Here is a 20,863-nt window from a genome sequence, read left to right as displayed (position 1 = left end):
GCAGAAGAGAACAGAGGGTGGGTACTTGAAGTAATGAATCTGATAAAGACATTACTACTCTTGTACAAAACTCTCTGTGGTTCAAGACTCACTTTATAGCCAAACAGAAACCTTCATTGTTGCTGAATTTCAATAGCCTTCTGTGCAGCCTTCCATGTTTTGGCCTACAGTAATTCCTCTAGGATGTAATTATTTTGTTTTGATGTGGTGGTTCAGCTATTTTTTTTTTTAATGAGCAAATCCCAACAAAAGTAGTATAAGGGAGATTTGCAATAGAATATATATTTTATTATTATAATTGTAGAAATAAAAATAGAGCTTTTTTTCAAGATACCGCATTTATTTTCTACCAATTTTTCACACACACACACACTCAAAAAAAGAACAAATCCAGAAGGTATCTGTCATTTATTGTAAGCATGTTTTCCGGGGAGAAAACAACACCGATCTTTTTTTTTTTTAAATTACCTTAAGCACTCTAAAACTCTTCAAAATAATGTCTTGTACATTCTCTGACAAACATTCTCATATATTCTAAAGAATGTTATTTCTTTTCCCACATCTAGAAGCATTTTTTTTAAATTTGAATTTATATCCCGCCCTTCTCCGAAGACTCAGGGTGTTAAGTTCGGGCAATGAAGAGGCAGGAGACGATACAAGTGACAACAGCTCTTTGGTTTATTGTGATCCCAGCAAAAGCCAACAGGCAAAAACCCCTCTTTAAATAGTATTTTGGCTGAGGCATCAGCCAATCAGCAACGTGCATTTTCCCGCCCAAATTTCCCTCCTAAAATTCAAATACATTACACTCCTCCCCTCCCAGAACACATTTTACCATATTTACATAGCTTTTTGCATAACATTTGCATGTTATTTTTCCACATAGTCACGCAGATAGACAGGGCGTCTCCTAACTCTTTCTGACCTGTGGAATTCATTCCCTGGGAGTGAGTAGAGCTGGTCGGAGGGACTGTTTGTTCCTCCCAGCTCCTCCTCTGGGCCATCCGGCTTTGGATTATTGTCAGAGTCATCCCTGCTGTCCTCTGGAGGAGCCGGTTGGCGTTGCTGGACTTCTTCATACTCAGCTAAGTCCTCCGATCACCTCGGGGTTGAGTTAGCTGTTGGTTCAACTATTGGGTAGTCAGGGTCTGGCTGTTTGGTTTCTGGATTGTTTTGTATTCTTTTTCGTAATTGATCTATGTGGCGTCTCCACACTCGGCCATCCCCCATGTCCACTATGTATGACTTTGGGCCCTCACTCCTACAATTGTTCCCTTTAGCCATGCTGGGCCCTCACTATAGTTATGTGCCCATACCGGGTCACCTGTTGTCATTGTTCTGGTTCTTCCCTTTGTGCTTTGGTACCCATCAGGGGAGTATGTTGGTTTAACCAATCTAGGGGGCACCGGAGTCTTCTACCCATTAATAACTCCGATGGGCTGCGGCCGGTGGTCACACAGGGAGTTCTATGTTGGACTGCCAGGAAGGTATCAATTTTGGATTGCCAATCTCCTGGGCTAATTCTAGATAGCACTTCCTTGGCACTGTGTAAGAAAAGTTCTGCAAGTCCGTTCGTCGCCGGGTGGAAAGGTGCCGAGAGGACATGTCGGATGCCCTCTTCTGCCAAGTACCCCTCAAACTGGGTGGCCGTGAACTGTGGGCCGTTATCGGACACTAGGGTGTCGGGCAACCCATGTGTCACAAATAGATGCCTCAAGACTGTGATTACAGCTTCCGCTGTTGTGGTTTTCATGAGTAAAATTTCTAACCACTTCAAGTAGGCATCTACCACAATTAAGAAGGTCTGCCCATGGAATGGCCTAGCAAAATCTATGTGGATCCTGGACCAAGGACCCTAGGGTTTCTCCCAATCCCTTATGGGGGCTGTTGGGAGTAGTGGCCTTGATTCTTGATATGCTTGGCATTTCCCTACCCTTTCGCTAATGTCTTTATCCATTTGTGGCAACCACACGTAACTTCTCGCTAGGCTTTTCATCCTCACAATCCCCGGGTGGCCCACATGCAATAGTTCCAACACATGCCCTCATAATTTCTCCAGAATAACCACTCTATCCCCCCATAACAGACAACCCCCTTGTACCGACAGTTCTGAATGCTTTTTTGTAAACTCTTTGAAACGATCCCCCGGTGCAGCGGGCCATCCCCTCTGCACCCAACCTATCACAGTTCTGACGACAATGTCTTTGTAAGATGCCCTAGTCACTTCCGTAGATGTGACTGGGCCAGAGTCCAAAAAGTCAATTAACAAGACGGGCGTCCCTGGGGTCGGGTCTTCAATAGTCTCTGGCAATGGGCATCTACTGCATGTCCCAAGTCCTTGCCCAGTCGGTGAGACAGTTTGTACGAATATGCTGCCAGGAAAATAGTCCAACGGGTCAGCCTGGATGATAATGCAATATGTGTTGGACGGTCCCCCGCCAATAGTCCCAATAAAGGTCTGTAGTCTGTGACTATTTCAAATTGTCGCCCAAACAGGTACTCGTGGAATTTTTTAACCCCAGAAACTATAGCCAGGGCTTCCCAGTCTAGTTGGCTATAGTTCCTTTCCGCTGCGGACATCGTGCGGGAAAAATATGCGATAGGGGCTTCTGAACCATTCAGTAACCTGTGGCTGAGGACAGCCCCTACCCCGTAGGGTGATGCATCACAAACTAGTACTAGTGGCAACGTCCCATTGTACTGAATTAGAAGGCTATCGCTGGACAAGAGATTCTTAACGCCTTCAAATGCCTTAGCCTCAACCCTGCCCCAAGTCCAAACAGCTTTTTCCGCTAGCAGTTTATGTAGCGGTTTGGCTACCGTTGCCTTATTTTTTAAAAATACCGCATAGAAGTTTACAAGCCCCAAAAATGCTTGTAATTCTGTTTTGTTTTTTGGGGTTGGAGCCTTTCTAATGGCTTGCACTTTGCTCTCAGTTGGGTGGATGCCTTCCTTATCTATCCGGTAACCCAAGAATTCTACAGATTCAACTCCTATCTGGCATTTGTTGAGTTTAACCTTAAGCCCCGCAGACCTGAAAATGCCCAAAACCTTCCGCAATTTGACCCCTAATTCTTCCAAGTTTTCTGCTGATACCAGTACATCGTCAAAATATGGAACTACTCCCGGTAGACCTTGTAGGAGTCGTTCCATTAGGTTTTGGAATAACCCGGGGGCTACACTAACTCCGAACTGAAGTCGAGTGCATTTAAAAGTGCCCCGATGTGTGACAATCGTCTGCGCTTCAGCCGTTCCTTTTTCAACCGTTAATTGTTGGTAGGCTTCAGCCAGATCAAGTTTGGCAAAGACCTGTCCCTGCCCTAACGAGTGCAACAAATGTTGCACTAGGGGAACGGGGTAAGCACTCTTTTGCAATGCTTTGTTAAGCGTTGCCTTATAGTCAGTGCAAATCCGGACTGATCCGTCCAGTTTGACTGGTGTCACTATTGGTGTCTCCCATTTTGCATGGTCGACGGGGACTAGTATTCCCTGGCTTACTAATTTGTCTAGTTCCCTGTCAATCTTGGATTTGAGGGCGAATGGAACCCTCCTAGCTTTTAATCTAATGGGAGCCACCTGGGGGTCCAAATTGAATGAAATGGGGGTCCCCACGTACTTGCCCAGGCTGTCTTGGAAAACGTCCTCGAATTCGCTCAACAGTTCGCCCTTCAGTTTGACTCCGCTTCTGTGAACCCCGGTTATTCCCATGCCCAAGGCGCGGAACGAGTCCAGACCTAGCAAACTGGGCAGGTTTCCATCTACGATGGTGATGGGCAGGGTTTTCTTGAATTGTCCATATTTTACTCTGACGGACGTGACTCCTCAAACAGGGATTCGGTTCCCCTGGTAGTCTTGCACTCTCAGCTTTTGGGGTTGCAGCTGGCGTTTTGCGACATCTGGTAGGTCCCTTGCGATAGTGTCCCAAGACATAATCGTGATTGATGAGCCAGTATCCACCTCCATTTTACACTGCACTCTTTCGATATATGTCTTGGTGAATATTTTCTTTTCTAGCCGTGTCGATGCGTGGCCCACTCACACAGTGGTCTGATTCAACTTTGCGCTTTTTTTAAACTGACCAATCCCTGGCCGTTTCGTGGATCTGGCGCCCTGTTGATTGGCCGGTTTGAATTTTGGGCGGGAAGGTTGTGGAGCTCGGCAGGCCTGAGCTATGTGTCCTTTCTTTTCACACCGCCGACAAATTGCGTCTTTGAACCTGCAATTCTGTCGTTGGTGTTGGCCTCCGCAACTCACGCACTCGTCCCGGTCACCTCTCTCTGGCCTCCCGGTGTGGAAAACCTCTTCCTCTTCTTCACCGTCCGATTCAGCCTGGATTTCTTCGCTGTAGACTGGCTTTGCTTTCGTCGCAGCATTCGGCGTGTTCGGCTTTTGTAAGGTTTCCGCCGCTTTGGTGGACATCTCGTGTGCCCTGGCCTCATCCAGGGCTATCGCCAGGGTTAGGTTGCTTTTCGACAGCAGCCGCCTCTGTAGTCAGATGTCCCTGACCCCACAAATGAGTTGTTCTAATAAAGTGTCCTCCAAGTCTCTATACTCACAGTGGGTTGCAGCTTTCCTTAATGCGGCCATATACACACTTATCGATTCGCCCTCTCGCTGAACTCTTTGCTCAACTCGAACCATTGTACAAACTTCGACGGCACTGGCGCGTAGTGTGCTCATAGTGTCGTCTGTAGCGTTTGCCATGGCACCGACTGTACAGGCATTGGTTCCGACAGTGATTCGGCGGTATCGAAGACTTCTGGCCCACAGTGGCTCAGGAAGTAAGCGCACTTCCGATTATCTGATACTCCTTGCAGTTCATTAGCTTCGAGGAAACACTCAAAACGAGCCATGTACGACCCCCATTTCTCCTTGGCTGGGTCGAATGGCGCTGGCGGCGTATAGCTAGACATCGCTATGTATCCGCTCTTGATACTGGCTGGGTTTGAAACTAGTTTGCTCCTTCAGCTCTTTTCCTAGTCTCACTGCCTTCAAAATCCCATCCTCGTCGCCAATGTTATGTTCGGGCAATGAAGAGGCAGGAGACGATACAAGTGACAATAGCTCTTTGGTTTATTGTGATCCCAGCAAAAGCCAACAGGCAAAAACCTCTCTTTAAATAGTATTTTGGCTGAGGCATCAGCCAATCAGCAACGTGCATTTTCCCGCCCAAATTTCCCTCCTAAAATTCAAATACATTACACAGGGTGGTTTACATTGTGTTAAGCAATAGTCTTCATCCATTTGTATATTATATACAAAGTCAACTTTTATTGCCCCCAACAATCTGGGTCCTCATTTTACCTACCTTATAAAGGATGGAAGGCTGAGTCAACCTTGGGCCTGGTGGGACTTGAACTTGCAGTAATTGCAAGCAGCTGTGTTAATAACAGACTGCTTAGTCTGTTGAACCACCAGAGGCTTTGAAAGGCAGAGAAGTTATAGGTTAGAAATAAAGCCTATATTTTTGTTCAAACACCTTTTATTCACATAAGAAATTTTGGGGGAACTGGCTAAGATTATAAAAAGAAAAAAAAACTTTTACAATCGGATGTCTTACAGTTTGATTTAAGGACCTTCCTTAGATTTCAATTCATAAAAGTGACAAGCTATGCAGGACACCATGCCACCGATTAAGAAATCACCAGTCAACATGGGACTCTACATGGGACTGTAGTTGAAAAGTATCCAGAACTACAATTGGTTCAAAATGCAGCCACCTGTATGGCTTTGTGCAGACCCAGGTGCGCACAAGTGTCACCTTTATTGCAAGACTTGTATTGGGTGACAATTTGCTTCTGGGTACATTTCAAGGTGCTAGTTACCACCTTTAAACCTTACATGGCTTGGGACCAGTTTATCTGAAGAACTGTCTCTTCCTGATCCCATCCATGTGATCTGGTAGAGCAGAGAGGAATGGAATGTTGTGTGTTCTCTCTCTTAAGTAAGGACATCTGATGGGATCCAGAAGATGTGTATTCTTTGTGATGGCTTTTTCTCTCTGGAACATCATCCAGATGAAGATAAGATTGGCTCCTACTTCGACACTCTCTTTCAAAGCCCTGAGCACCCAGTTTTTCCAATAGGCCTGTGGAACCCAGAGTGGGTTGGAGCCCATCAAGTGGCTGATTGTTACCCCTAGGGGTGTATTTTTATTGTTTGCATATTGGGTTTTTATTTTTATTTTTTTAAGCAGCTGAGAGACACTGACAGTGAATTGGTGGCCATATAAATTCTCTTAAATAAATAAACTCCTTACAATGATATGTCGTCAGTTCTTATTCAAGGATGTTCTTTGAATTTCAGTTTATAAAACTGGTAAACTATGTGGGACATTGTGCCACCGATGATGAGAACAGAGGAAATATCACCTGCAGAGAAGTACAGAGTAACTAGTTTCTATCTGAATTTCATTATTACCTGGGTGACATACCTTGTCCATATCAGTCATCTGTCTGTCTATCTGTCTCTCTGTCTGTCTATCTATCTATCTATCTACCTATCATCTATCTACCTACCTACCTACCTACCTACCTACCTATCTTCCATCCATCATCTATCTATCCATCTACATGTCTACCTACATAACTATATTTATTTATTTATTTTGTTTGTCAAACATGTACAAGATAACAAGTATAGGTATGAACGTAAACATGAACAAAGGAAGTAAGTACAGAGAAATGGGGGCAGTAGGACAGGGATGGTAGGCATGCTGGGCTGCTTATGCATGTCCCCTTTAGGGACCTCTTAGGAATGGGGTGAGGTCCACAGTAAACAGTTTGAGATTGAAGCTGTGAGGGTTTGAGGATGTAACAATAGAGTTGGGTAGAGCATTCCAGGCATTGACCACTCTGTTGCTGAAGGCGTATTTTCTGCCATTGAGTTTGGAGCGGTTTACCTTGAGTTTGTATCGATTGTTTGCCCGTGTATTATTGTGGTTGAAGCTGAAGATGTCGTAGACAGGCAAGAGGTTGTAGCTGATAATTTTGTGTAGTATGCTTAGATCAGACCGCAGGTGGCGCAATTTCAGATTGTCCAAGAGCAAAACTTCAAGCCTGGAGGCACAGAGAATTCTATTGTAAGTAGAAGACTGGAGAATGCCTATCTATCCTCTCCATCTAGTGAACACTCAAAATGTTCCTCAAAGTTTCTTCATCTTTGTAGTCCTGTGCTCTATCAGAGAGGGATATACACTTTTTCTAAGATTGGAGCTGAATTTCACATTTCTGACTTTCTAGGAAAATTCCAGGCTTTTTATTGTAAACACTCACATTTTTTTCCCCTCAGATATTTTCATTTTTGTAATCGCTCCCTCTATCAGAGAAAAGTGTACATTTTTTTCCGAGAGTTTGCAGTGGAGTTCACCTTTAGTGAAAAATGCCTTCTAATTCCATACTGATTGAAATAACTTTTTATTGTGGTCTTTGTTCAGCCCAACTTTGAATAAAGGATGAGACAGAGGAGAAATACATTTAATTCCATTTCAACGAATTTCCCATATTATTGAAATCTGGCAACAGGTTTTAATGAAAATAGATTTATGGATGGAGTGAATGGTTATGATCCAGCATATCACTCTCCTAAACAACTAATTCCCACTACACTGTCAAACTATTTACTAAGATTAATATAACAACAGAGTTGGAAGGGACCTTGGAGGCCTTCTAGTCCAACCCCCTGCCCAGGCAGGAAACCCTACACCATCTCAGACAGATGGTTATCCAACATTTTCTTAAAAATTTCCAGTGTTGGAGCATTCACAACTTCTGCAGGCAAGCCGTTTCACTTATTACTTATTAGATTATATTACTATTCTTCTTCTCATCCTTCGTATTACTTTCTCTTCTCACTTATGACTATAACCATGTTGCTTATATCTTTACAATTTATATCATTTTATTTGTTTCCTGGTATGATTTGATTGCTTATTAGTAACCTATGACTATCACTAAGAGCTATATCTTATGATTCTTGATGAATGTATTTTTAATGTATTTTTTTTTCTTTTTATGTACACTGAGAGCATATACACCAAAGACAAAGTTATCATGTGTCCAATCACAATTGGCCAATAAATAATTCTATTCTATTCCTCTCTATTCTATTCTAAATGTATGGGATTTTCATTTCAAAGAAGCCTAAAAAATGTAAAATTGATGTCCCATAAGGTAAAGGTAAAGGTTCCCCTTGCACATATGTGCTAGTCACTCCCAACTCTAGGGGGCGGTGCTCATCTTCATTTCAAAGCTGAAGAGCCAGCGCTGCCCGAAGACATGTGGTCATGTGGTCAAGTGGACATGACTAAACACCATGGAACGCTGTTACCTTCCCAGCAAAACTGGTCCTATTTTTCTACTTGCATTTTTGACATGCTTTTGAACTGCTAGGTTGGCAGAAGCTAGAACAAATAACAGGAGCTCACCCCATTACACGGCACTAAGGATTCGAACCGCCGAACTGCCTACCTTTCGATCAACAAGCTCAGCATCTTAGCCACTGAGCCATCACATCTTTTCTGATATCCTATAATACTATGTTAAATATATATTCATAAAATGGTAATTAGCTTTTTACTATATTTATATAGTGCTTTAAGAATTGGAAGTATAAAAGCCATGAGAATGTATCTCCAAACAGTAGACATTGTTTGAGTCAATATCTGAAATATCTTAACAGGAACCAAGAAACGTAGATTATCAAAGTCAAGTTCAAAAGGAGCGTTGAAATGGGGAAAGGATTAGGTTAACGAATCTTGGAAAATGATGGAAATACAGCAACATGAGAACTTACTTGGGAAAGGCCAACCATAATAAAACTTAATAATCACAAATATCCTACAGAAATCATTATTTAACAGAAATAAAAATTTCTATGTTTCTAAACTTATGTATAATTTTCCTGTACAGTCTTTCTATTCCTTTTTTGAAAAGTTCTGCTAAGTCAGAAGGATCACATGATGTACTAATTTCTCTTTCTGAGTTGTTCCCTGTGGTTGAGGTCAGGACGCAAAACAATGATGTAGCACTTTGGCAAGAATATGCATCCCAATAATGCAGCACTGGAGGCCAAGATGGAGAAGACCTCCACAGCTACCATGGCTTTGCCTTTTGTGCTCAGATAGGCTGGAAAGAAGGAGATCCACACACTGCAAAAGGCCAACATGCTGAAGGTGATGAACTTGGCTTCGTTAAAGCTGTCGGGTAATTTACGGGCAAGGAAAGCCACAATAAAGCTGGCAATGGCCAAGATACCCATGTAGCCCAAGACACAGTAGAAGAAGAAAGCTGAACCCTCATTGCACTGTAAAATCATTTCTTGGAGCTCTGAGTGCATGTCCAACTCAGGGAATGGGGGAGATGTTGACAACCAAAGAATACAAATGCATACTTGTAAGAGAAGGAATGAGAGGACAATAGAAAAGGCCAATCTTTTCCCCACCCATCTCCTCATTTGAGATCCTGGTTTTGTGGCCATGAAAGCAACAACCACAGTGATGGTTTTGGCCATTACACTAGAAATGGCCATGGAGAAAGTGATGCCAAACATTGATTGTCGGAGAAGGCAGGTGACCTTGCCAGGTTGGCTAAGGAAGAATAAAGAGGAGAGAAAACAGAGCTGAAGAGAGACAAGCAGGGTGTAGGTGAGGGACCGGTTGTTGGCTTTGACAATGGGAGTATCCCTGTGCTTAATAAAAGTTCCAAGTACCCAAGTTGTCAGGAAGAAGAAACCAAGAGTTGCTGAGGATAAACCAATTCCTAAGTCTTCTTTAAAAGTTAGAAAGACCAGAAGTTTCAGGATGCATCCTTTCTTTTCCTTATTTGGATAATGATCTTCTGAACATTCAAAACAGTCATCCATCTCTGGAAGCAAAATCAAGGAATTTGTCATCTAAGCATTCCATTTTATTAGAAATCCCTTTATTAATTTTTTACATCCCAAACTAGTATATTAAATTCTAATAAAAAAAGGTAGAATGCATAACCCACCATTTTTATCTGAAATCTTCCCTTCTGGGCATGGAGCACAGTCATAGCAGCAGAACTGATTTCCCTCAATCCCTTTCTTCCAGGATCCAGGGAAACAAGGGTCATTGCATCGAGAAAGTGGAAGAACCTGGTGATGAGCATAAAAGGTTTTGAAATTGGAAATATTTAAAAGAGTTTGTAATAGTTTAAGGCTTCCCAAAAAGATATTAAAACAGTTTGTTTTATTTTTCAACTTCATCAACTTAAAGATCTGGAAATTGCAAGGGACATGGTGGCTCAGTGGCTAAAGACGCTGAGCTTGTCGATCAGAAAGATCGGCAGCTAGGCGGTTCGAATCCCTAGCGCTGTGAGCTCCCGTTACTTGTCCCTGCTTCTGCCAACCTAGCAGTTCGAAAGCATGTAAAAATGCAGGTAGGAAAAATAGGGACCAACTTTAGTGGGAAGGTAACAGCGTTCTGTGTGTCTTTGGCATTTAGTCATGCCGGCCATATGACCATGGAGACGTCTTTGGACAGCGCTGGCTTTTCAGCTTTGAAAGGGAGATGAGCACCACCCCCTAGAGTCGGGAATGACTAGCACATATGTGTGAGGGAAACCTTTACCTTTACCTTTAGGAAAGGTCCTGTTTGAAGGGCAGGATGTGTAAATAATTCCACAGAGTGAAAATCTCATGGAAAAGTGGCCAGTCTTATGATTTCTGATTCAAATCCAGAACAAAAATGCAAACATGCCTTTTACATTGTATTGTATATTGTCAATTTGAGGATGCCTGATCATCAAAAAGATTTGAAAAGAATATGCTATTTGTTATTATTAAAAAAGACAACAGAAATCAGATTTCTAAACAAACTATATCTAATATGGGATCATAATGGATTAATCTTAGCTGCTTCAATAATTCGATACCTGATTAAAAGCTGGATGCCAGATAATTCCATCTTCTTCAAGGAATAATTCTTTCCCTTTTGGAGCGTGGAGATCCATCTTTCCAATTCTAACTCTCTGAAAGGATCTGTTTAGAAAAGTGATCAAGTTGGTGATGTCAAATCCACCTGTTGCTTCCCCTTTCTCATTCAAGAGTACTCTCTCTCCAGCCGAATTGTTAAAAGCAATGCCTTGAAGAAATGAATGGAGCTACTTGAAATAGAATGAAAGAGAATGAGAAAGGGAAGGGAAGGGAAGGGAAGAGAAGAGAAGAGAAGAGAAGAGAAGAGAAGAGAAGAGAAGAGAAGAGAAGAGAAGAGAAGAGAAGAGAAGAGAAGAGAAGAGAAGAGAAGTTTTATTGGCCAAGTGTGATTGGACACACAAGGAATTTGTCTTGGTGCATATGCTCTCAGTGTACATAAAAGAAAGGATACCTTCATCAAGGAACAACACTTACAACACTTAATGATAGTCATAGGATACAAATTTAACACTTAATGATACAACACTTAATGATAGTCATAGGCTACAAAGAAGCAATCAGGAAACAATATCAGTATAAATTGTAAGGCTACAACAACAAAGTTACAGTCATAAGTGGAAGGAAGTGGAGATGGGAACGATGAGAAGATTAATAGTAGTGCGGATACAATGTAGTAGAGAGGGGAACACCATTATCATGTTTCATTGACTCATTCTTCCCAGTCCTATAACAATTACTAAATGTGTACACTTAGAAATCTATTATTAATTTGATATTATTTTAAGGAAAGATAAGAATGAACTAAAGCAAAATGAAAATAGGATGTTGGGATTACTCAAATTTCTTCAGTTATGATTCCTGTTCACTTCTTGAACAATAATGAAATCTATATAATAGATAATCTTCCCTCAATGGCATAAAGATATTTGATAGTCTGAAATTTGACAAATTTCCTTTAGCCAGATTTGAAAATGTGAGGTTTATTAATCAATAGATAGAGGTGAGTTAGAGATTGTTCCAAACATAAAGTTGTTCCAAAGCATGGATGCCACTTCTGAAAAGGACTGTCTTTTAATTCATTCCCCTTGAATTCTCATATTGACTGAAAGCTCAGCATCTCAATCTGAAAAATTCATGAGCCAGGAAGAAGTATTTGGAGAATTGATTGTTTTTGGAGGAAACAATGAAAAATAACCTAAATTATCATTTTAAATATCTCATATTGTACAATCTATAATGGTTTCCTATATAATTCCTACTGATACCTAAAGCATGGTAAAAGGTAGACACAGGAAGTAGAGGGTCAGCCATAATGGATTTATTGTAATTCTCACTAACAAAGAGAAATGAAAGAAAGTGTTGAAGTTATAGGAATGTTCAGTGCGAGTAACCATGCAATAACTGGAATTTAATATTATGCAAGTGGAAGTAATAGAACAAAGTCAGACTGGATTTTTTGGTCTTTAAGAGAGCTGATTTCAATATAATTAGAGAGATCTTATGAAAGATTCCATGGGTTAGAATCCTCAAGGGGAAAACAACCCAAGAAGCCTGGGAAAATTTGAAAAGTGAGATTATAAAAGCCCTGGCTAGCACAATTCCAATGAAGAAGAAAAACTAGAGATCTAAAAAAAATATCAGCAATGCTCAATGAAGAAATCTCAGATAAACTAAAAGACAAAAAGGACAGGTATAAAAAGTGGAAAGAGGGGCAAATAACTAAGGCTGAATATCAGCAAATTGCTTGAATCTGCAAAAATGAAATCAGGAAAGCTAAGGCTCAAAATAAACTAAGGCTTGCAACTAAAGTAAAAAATAATTTTAAAAAGCATCTTTCAACAATGTAAAAATGAATCCAAAGATCAAGAAAACAATTGGTTCATTAATGGGAGAAAACTGATTTTTTTGTATTTGTCTTTACATAAAACAGTCCAAACTATCTACGCACACACACATACCCCGTAAAATGCAGATGAGGAATGCAAGTCAAAATAAGCAAGGAAATGGTAGGAGAACACTTATCTGCTCTAGACAAGTTTGAATTACGAGGACCAGATGGATTACACCCCCAGGGATCAGAAGGAAGTGGAAGATATGATCTGAGAACCACTGAACTATATCAAAGAATGGTTGTAGGAATGTCTAGTTTAATGAAAAGAAGGACTAGAGGATAGCAGTCTTCAAATATCTAAGGAAGTGCCACAAAGAAGAGGGGGTCAATATATTCTCCAAGGAGTCTGAGGCTAGGACGAGAAGAAACTAATGGAAACTAATCAAGAAGAGAACCAAGCTAGAAATAAGGAGAAATTTATTTCTTTTCTTTTTAATTTTATTTTATTACGATTTTCTTTTTTCATAACATTAGGGCATATTCAATAGAACGGTGACATTATTATTTATTTCGGATCTACCTTCCATATAGTTTCTATATACATTATACACATCTAATCATCAATAGCCATATATATATATATATATATATATATATATATATATGTCTTTGGTTGTTCGAGTTTTCTCCCGTGTAAAATTGGAAGTGTCTTGGCGACGTTTCGACGAAGTCTCATTCGTCATCTTCAGGCTTCAGCTTCGTGCTTCTGGGAGCAATGTGTGATCGCAGCTGTTTCTTCCTTTTAACTGCTAGTGGGGGTTTGAACTGATTGGGTGGGAGCTTGGCTGTGCTCTGATTGGATGGGGGTTTTTCTGTGCTCTGATTGGCTGGGGGTGTGTCCTGTGTTGGTGGGGGCTTGGTTGTGCTCAGTCTGGTCTGTGCTGCAGGGGGATTTGAGCTGGTGAGCTGCATAGCTGTTGTTTGGCTTTGTGGTCGTGCTACATCTTCATAGTGGGTCTGCTGCATGAATGGATTGGAGGGGTTTGAAATGGCTAATGTTGCAGCTGCGGTCTGGCTTCTGGTCCTTGGTCGTGCTTCATGATCAGTGTGGGTTTGGGTCTGCTTTCTGGGTGGATGTGCGGTGGTGACAAAATTGAGTTAGAAAATCAAGGAGTATATGAAATCCCATGCACCGCATGCCCCACCACATACATTGGACAAACCAACAGAAGAATAAGTGCACGCATTGAAGAACACAAGAATTCATTCAAAAAAGAGGAACCAACTTCTTCCCTGGTCCAACACTTTAAAGTCACAGGACATGATATTGACTTTAAAAAGACCAGAACTATCGCCAAAACTGAACACTTTAACAACAGAATAATCAGAGAAGCCATTGAGATAGAAAAACGCCCACACAGCATGAACAAACGAGATGACACCTCCCGCCTACCAGCCATTTGGAAACCCGCTCTTATTGACAAACGAGTCCCTAACACGAGGAATGACACCAGACCCACACTCACAAGGTCCACACAGGATGTCACCACCGCATCCACCCAGAAAGCAGACCCAAACCCACACTGATCATGAAGCACGACCAAGGACCAGAAGCCAGACCAGCTGCAACATTAGCCATTTCAAACCCTCCAATCCATTCATGCAGCAGACCCACTATGAAGATGTAGCACGACCACAAAGCCAAACAACAGCTATGCAGCTCACCAGCTCAAATCCCCTGCAGCACAGACTAGACTGAGCACAACCAAGCCCCCACCAACACAGGACACACCCCAGCCAATCAGAGCACAAAAACCCCATCCAATCAGAGCACAGCCAAGCTCCCACCCAATCAGTTCAAACCCCACTAGCAGTTAAAAGGAAGAAACAGCTATCACACATTGCTCCCAGAAGCACGGCTGAAGCCTGAAGATGACGAATGAGACTTCGTCAAACGTCGCCAAGACACTTCCAATTTTACACGGGAGAAAACTCGAACAACCAAAGACCTATATACAAACACCGTGAAAACCTCAGAAAACATATATATATATATATATATATATATATATATATATATATATATATATATATATATATATGGCTATTGATGATTAGATGTGTATATATATATATGTCTTTGGTTTTTCGGGTTTTCTCCCACGTAAAATTGGAAGTGTCTTGGCGACGTTTCGACGAAATCCCATTCGTCATCATCAGGCTAGGTGCTTACAGCTTCCTATTTCTAGGAGAAATGTATGATCGCTGCTGTTTCTTCCTTTTAACTGCTAGTGGGGGTTTGAACTGATTGGTTGGGAGCTTGGCTGTGTTCTGATTGGGTGGAGGTGTGTTCTGATTGGTTGGGAGTTTGATTGGTTGGGAGATATATATGTTTTCTGAGGTTTTCGCGGGTGTTTGTATGCAGGTCTTTGATTATTCGGGTTTTCAAAGTTGGTTATTCAGGTAACCAAAGACCTAAATATATATATATATTAGTTTCTATTTCTATTGATTGTCCATGTGTACCAATTTTCCCAGACCACATAGTATTCTGAATCTTCTTTTTTTTGTAATTCTATGGTAAGCCTGTCCATTTCTGCGCAATCATATACTTTTTTGATAATCATTTTATAAACCTCCTCTGGGAGACCATCCTGTCCTGGTGTCTTATTGTTTTTAAGTCTTAGGATTGCCCCCCTCAATTCTTCTGGTGTTATTTCTTTATTTAACATTGCCCTTTTTTCTTCTTTTAGCGGCATAAGCCATTCTTCCCATAGATAATTATCAATTTTGTCCTTTGCTGTTTCTTTTTGCTTGTAAAGGTTCATATAATAATCTTGTACTATTCTCTTTTTCTCTTCTTCATTATTTTGTGGAATCCCCATCTCATCATTTAATTGTTAAATAATTCTTTCCTCTTTCTCTTTCTTCAACTTGTAGGCCAATCACTGTCCAGTTTTATTAGCTTGTTCAAAGAAATTTTGTTTAGAAAATTTTAATTTTCTTGCAATTTCTGCTTTTTCTAGTAAATTTAATTTATGTCTAGCAAGAGTCAAAGTTTCTTTGACTAAATTATCTCCTGATTTTGTTTGTAGTTGGTTCTCCAATTTTTCAATTTCTTTCGTTAGGATATTGTGTTCCTTCCATTTGTCTTTATTTTTCTTTGCCATATAAGCTATAGCTATCCCCCTTAAATAAGCTTTCATCACATCCCATAGATTTGTTAGGGAGGTATGAGGTTTTTTGTTTTCTTTAAAAAATAATGTCAATTCTTTCGTTATTCTTTCTATGTATGCCTCCTCTTTTAAAATTTGGGGGTTTAGCATCCATCAATTAATTTTTTTTTGTTTTTGGCCTCTCCAAATTATCTCAAGGGGATTATGATCTGCCCAGCTGTTTGGGGAAATTTCAATTTTTTCTATTTCTATGCCCAATTCCTTATTCATCCAGATCATGTTGATTCTGGACCAAGGACACATTTCTTGACAAAACAATTAATGAGTGATTTATCTCCAAAAGTTGTGGATGCTCCAACACTGGAGGTTTTTAAAAAGAGATTGGACAACCGTTTGTCTGAAATTGTATAGGGTTTCCTGCTTAGAGAGGAAGCAGCAAGGTCCTTTCAGATTCATTATCCTGTTGTAATTTACATACTGCAGATGATAGCACTCTAATGGCAGAAAGTGAAGAGGAAGTAAAGAGCCTCTTGATGTAGGTAAAGAAGGAGAGTGCAAAGGTTGGCTTGAAACTCAAGATTAAGAAAAGTAAGGTCATGGCATCTGGCCTTCTCAATTCCTGTCAAATAGATAGGGAAGAAATTGAAGCAGTGACAGATTTTATTCTCCAGGGCTCCAAGTTCACTGCAGATGGGTACTACAGCTAAGAAATTAAAAGATGCTTGCTCCTAGGGAGGAAAGCTTTGGCAAATCTAGACAGCATACTAAAAAGTAGAGACATCACCCTTCCAAAAAAAGTGTGTATAGTCAAGGCTATGTTTTTTCCCAGTGCAATGTATAGCTGTGGAAGTTGGATCATGAGGAAGGCTGGGTGCCAAAAAATCGAGGCCTTTGAAATGTGGTGCTGGAGAAAACTCCTGCGAGTCCCTTTGACTGCAAGGCGATCAAACCGGTCAGTCCTAGAGGAGATCAACCTTGACCGCTCTTTAGAAAGTCAGATCCTGAAGATGAAACTCAAATACTTTGCCCACCTATTGAAAAGGAAGGACTCACTGGAGAAGAGCCTAATGCTGGGAATAATTGAGGAGCAGAAAAAGGGCACTAAATGATCAGAATATGGAAAATGAGAAAACAGAATCCTTTTTTTCTGAATCTATTTTATACAGAAGAAGAATAACAGAGTTGGAAGGGACCGTGGAAATCTTCTAGTCCAATATACTGCTCAAGGAGGAGAATTAATACCATTTTAGACAAATCACTGCCTAATCACTTTGCAAAAATCTCCAATGTTGGAGTCTCCACAACTTCTAGAGGCAAGGTTTCCACTAATTAATTATTCTCACTGTCAGGACATTTTTCCTTATTTATAAATTGTTTCTCATACTTAACATGTAGAAAATATTAAGACTTTCCACAATGGGTTCAAAAGATAATTCTACATCAAACTGTTCATTGAAATCAAAGAAGTGTCCAGTACAGAGAGAATACCTGACAAGCCTGGAGATCTACATGGCCAGTTTGTTTACCCATCATAGCTTTTTTTCTATTGAAACGTAATGTGTACAGAGCTTGTAAAGCAAGAGCCACAGCATAAACAGCATTGTAGATGCTGTAGCTGTGGCCAGTCATTTCCATTTCAAACAAAGGTGAAGGAAGATCTTCTAACTTCTTCTGTCCAGTGCATGGGTTACTCTGCCTTTCTTGTAATTCTGGTTTTGGAAATGAACAATCAAATGATTGTTCCCAAACATCCTGCAGAAATCCATCTCTGGAGACTGAGAGAGGAGTGATGGTCTGAAGAAATTCCTTGAAACCTACAACTGCTGTTGAATGAACAGTGAAGGATAGAGCCCCATGGAACATCTGGAGATCCCAACTGACTTGAAATCCTGATAATATGAAATCAATCTGTGCAGTCATGATCCACACATTTCTGAACAATGCAGTTTCCGTGCTTTCAGGATCTACCACAAATGTAACAGACGTTAGCCACATAATTGCCCAGGATTCTCCATAGACAAGAAATGCATTGGCTTTGCTATTCATCATATTAATGGAGGTAACTGAGACTGCTTGATAAAGTCCTGGTAGGTCTTCCACATGAATTAGTTGTGGAACCCTTTCTATGAACGCTGAACAGATTCCACTCTGAGAAAGTAAGGGCTGCATTTTCTGTAAGAAAATTTCTCCATTGTTGTTATCAACAGCAAAAATCCCAATCCATGTCCACCTGAAATGATGAAGCAGTTGGATAATCCCAATGTACTGATGGTCTTCTTTTGGGACCATGAAATAAAGTGAAGAGAGCTTACTGGTCTCAAATGCATCTTGGGCTAATGAGCCATATGTCAGCTATAAGAAAGTGGAATAATATTCTACTTAAATGTTAAATCACATCTATTTTTTCTTATCTAGTTTTCTTTTTTAAAAAATATACATTTTATTGACTTTTAACAATTAAACAATTTTCATTCAACTCTTCTGGTCCCATTACTGTTCTCCTACACTCTATATAATTTTACTAAATTATATTACTAATTCTAATTAGAATTTCCAATTCTTACTAATACTACTATCTGTTATTTCCCATTTTTTTCCTATTTTCGACCCAGTTATACCATTTCTCTCATATTATATAAAAATCTGAATCCATCCATCCTTTCAGTTCAAGTGTCATTTGGTCCATCTCGGCGCAATCCAATATTTTGAATTGGATGCATTTTCTGTAAGAAATTTTCTCCGTTGTTGTTATCAACAGCAAAAAACCCCAATCCACACCCACTTGAAATGATGAAGCAGTTGGACAATCCCAATGTACTGATGGTCTTCTTCTGGGACCATGAAATAAAGTGAGGAGAGCTTACTAGTCTCAGATGCTTCTTGGGTTAATGAGCCATATGTTAACTATAAGAAAGTGGAATAGTATTCTATTGAAATGTTAAATCACATCTAATTTTTTCTTATCAAGTTTTCTTATGAAATACATTCAGGGAACATTTTCCCTAGAATTCTTCTAAATATTAATATAGAAAAGAAGCATTTGGATTTCCTTCAGAGACGTATAAAAGAACAATTGTTTCAATAGGTGCAAGAGTACTATATCAATTTCCCTCAGGTACAGAATACTCTAGATATTTACTTCTTATACTTGGCATTATATTTTCAGAAAAGAATGCTAATTAGTAAACCATAAACTATGCAGATCATCTTAACACAAACCTAAACAAAATCTTTGATGCTCATTATATTTTCCATAACAATAACAAATTTCTCTCCTCAACCTCATCACAGCTTACTTGCGGAATCTTGAAGAAACCTTTAACTTCACCTATATAAGATGATGTTTCAAAATCCAATCCCCCAATCATAGCCATGAGATTCTTCTGGCTATCACATTTGTAGTTTGGGACAAATTCCTGGGATTTGAAAAGCAGGTCCAGAGTGGTGCGATAGGTCATCCTCGCATTTAGGTAACTGTCATAGATGTGGAACCCAAGAGTGACATTAGGTAAGATCTGGGAGTCCTCATTGATCTCCTTCACAGCAAAGGCCAAGGCAAGGACGTGTTGATGAAATTTGGTGATTACACTGCAAATATTTTAAATACCCCACTTGAAAAAGTAAGTTGACAATTCTCATCATTTCTGTATGAATAAGAAACAATTCTTTCTCTGACAGTAGTAAAAAGATCATCACTTTTTCTAAAATTCTAAATAATTCCTACAGTGGGATCCTTGGTGCTCTCTGAGATTGGTTGCTTTCTTGCAAACATTTCATCACTCAAAATATATAATATCATCACTGCCTGGCACTGAGGATGCTATCTAGTTTGGATAATTAAAAGTCTGCAGGAAAATAACTAATTTCAGAGAGCACCAAGGCCCCCTCCTTTCAACCCTGGGCTGCAAATATTCTCCTTTATTGGTAATTTCTTGAATTCAAATTTACTTTTTACATAATATTTCCATGACTTGTAACAAATATACACGTAGTGACTTTTTAAAAAATACTATATTTTCTACAAGATTTTCAGATCATTTTATATGAAAACATAAATCAGGTGACGCTCATATACTGTACGTATATTTGTTGAGGAAGGATAATGTCAAACCATTTTAAAATTACCTCAGTAGATGTTCAACCAGGTGAATGAACATCTTTAACAAAAATGCAAAGGAAAATATTGGTTCTGTCAGAACCAGATGCATTTGAAAGACATAGAAAGCATAGATTACATTTCTTTAAAAAAAGATTTGCGCAGAAACAGCTTTTACTTATATAAGGGTTTTTCTAGATTAGAGCGTGGAATAAAATTCTTACATTGGTACCTCGTAAGGTGTTATGGCAGGATTTTCTTTAAATTTACTTTCAAGAAAGTGGTAAAGGAGGTGAGACACTATCCCACCAATGGTGAAGTCTCCAGGCTGGTACCACTCATGGGGAATAAGGAAAGCATCACTTGCAGGGCAGCTCAGAGTAACTACTCTGTGCACCAAAAAGATCAGAAATAACATCTTCATGCTTTTGTTATTGTGAAAATGGTTTGCCTTCCATCCTACCCATAGGGAAGCATATCTAATCCAATACTTCATCTAAAGAAAGATCTAAGGATTATATCGGAGAATGCATCTAAATAGAAAATCTGTTATTTTGTACTTGAACATCCATGTGAGTACAAATTTGTATTTTCAATATCAGAAGTATTTGAACAGATACTCTGGCAGAAAAGAACAGAAGGTAGAAATTTGAAACAATGAATCTGACAAAACTCTTAGTATCCCTTCTGCCAATCTCCCAGTGGTTCAAGACTTACTTTAGAGCCAAACAAAAGCCTTGAATGTTGTTGGATATAAATACCCTTCTGTGGAGCCTTTGATGCTTAGGCCATTGGAAGAAAATATGGTGATTCCTCTAGGAGATAATTATTTTGTTTTGATCAGATAGTAAGTGGCTGATGCTT

At 39.9% G+C, this 20,863-nt stretch overlaps 1 protein-coding gene across 1 annotated transcript; it reads right to left on the bottom strand.

The window, feature by feature from the left end:
* Positions 1–8,964: 8,964 nt before the first annotated feature.
* Positions 8,965–20,423, bottom strand: LOC131197032 (vomeronasal type-2 receptor 26-like). The gene is made up of 5 exons (XM_058180620.1): positions 20,224–20,423; positions 19,200–19,491; positions 17,392–18,255; positions 9,990–10,116; positions 8,965–9,863 (listed from the first exon to the last, which is right to left on the bottom strand). Exons 1-5 carry the CDS (start codon positions 20,421–20,423, stop codon positions 8,965–8,967), a joined length of 2,382 nt encoding a protein of 793 aa, XP_058036603.1.
* Positions 20,424–20,863: the final 440 nt, after the last annotated feature.

Source organism: Ahaetulla prasina, chromosome 4, assembly GCF_028640845.1.
Source record: "Ahaetulla prasina isolate Xishuangbanna chromosome 4, ASM2864084v1, whole genome shotgun sequence".
Taxonomy (NCBI): Eukaryota; Metazoa; Chordata; class Lepidosauria; order Squamata; family Colubridae; genus Ahaetulla; species Ahaetulla prasina.
The sequence above is the reverse complement of the archived record's forward strand: the minus strand, read 5'-3'. Positions and strand labels throughout refer to the sequence as shown.

Excerpts from the sequence above, each read along its gene's own strand:
- LOC131197032 (XM_058180620.1), bottom strand. The coding sequence starts at position 20,423 with ATGAAGATGTTATTTCTGATCTTTTTGGTGCACAGAGTAGTTACTCTG. Across the intron at positions 18,256-19,199 it reads GTTTCTTCAAGATTCCGCAA|CTGACATATGGCTCATTAGC; the intron begins GTAAGCTGTGAT and ends ACTTTCTTATAG. Across the intron at positions 10,117-17,391 it reads TAGATCTCCAGGCTTGTCAG|GTTCTTCCACTTTCTCGATG; the intron begins GTATTCTCTCTG and ends GCTCATCACCAG.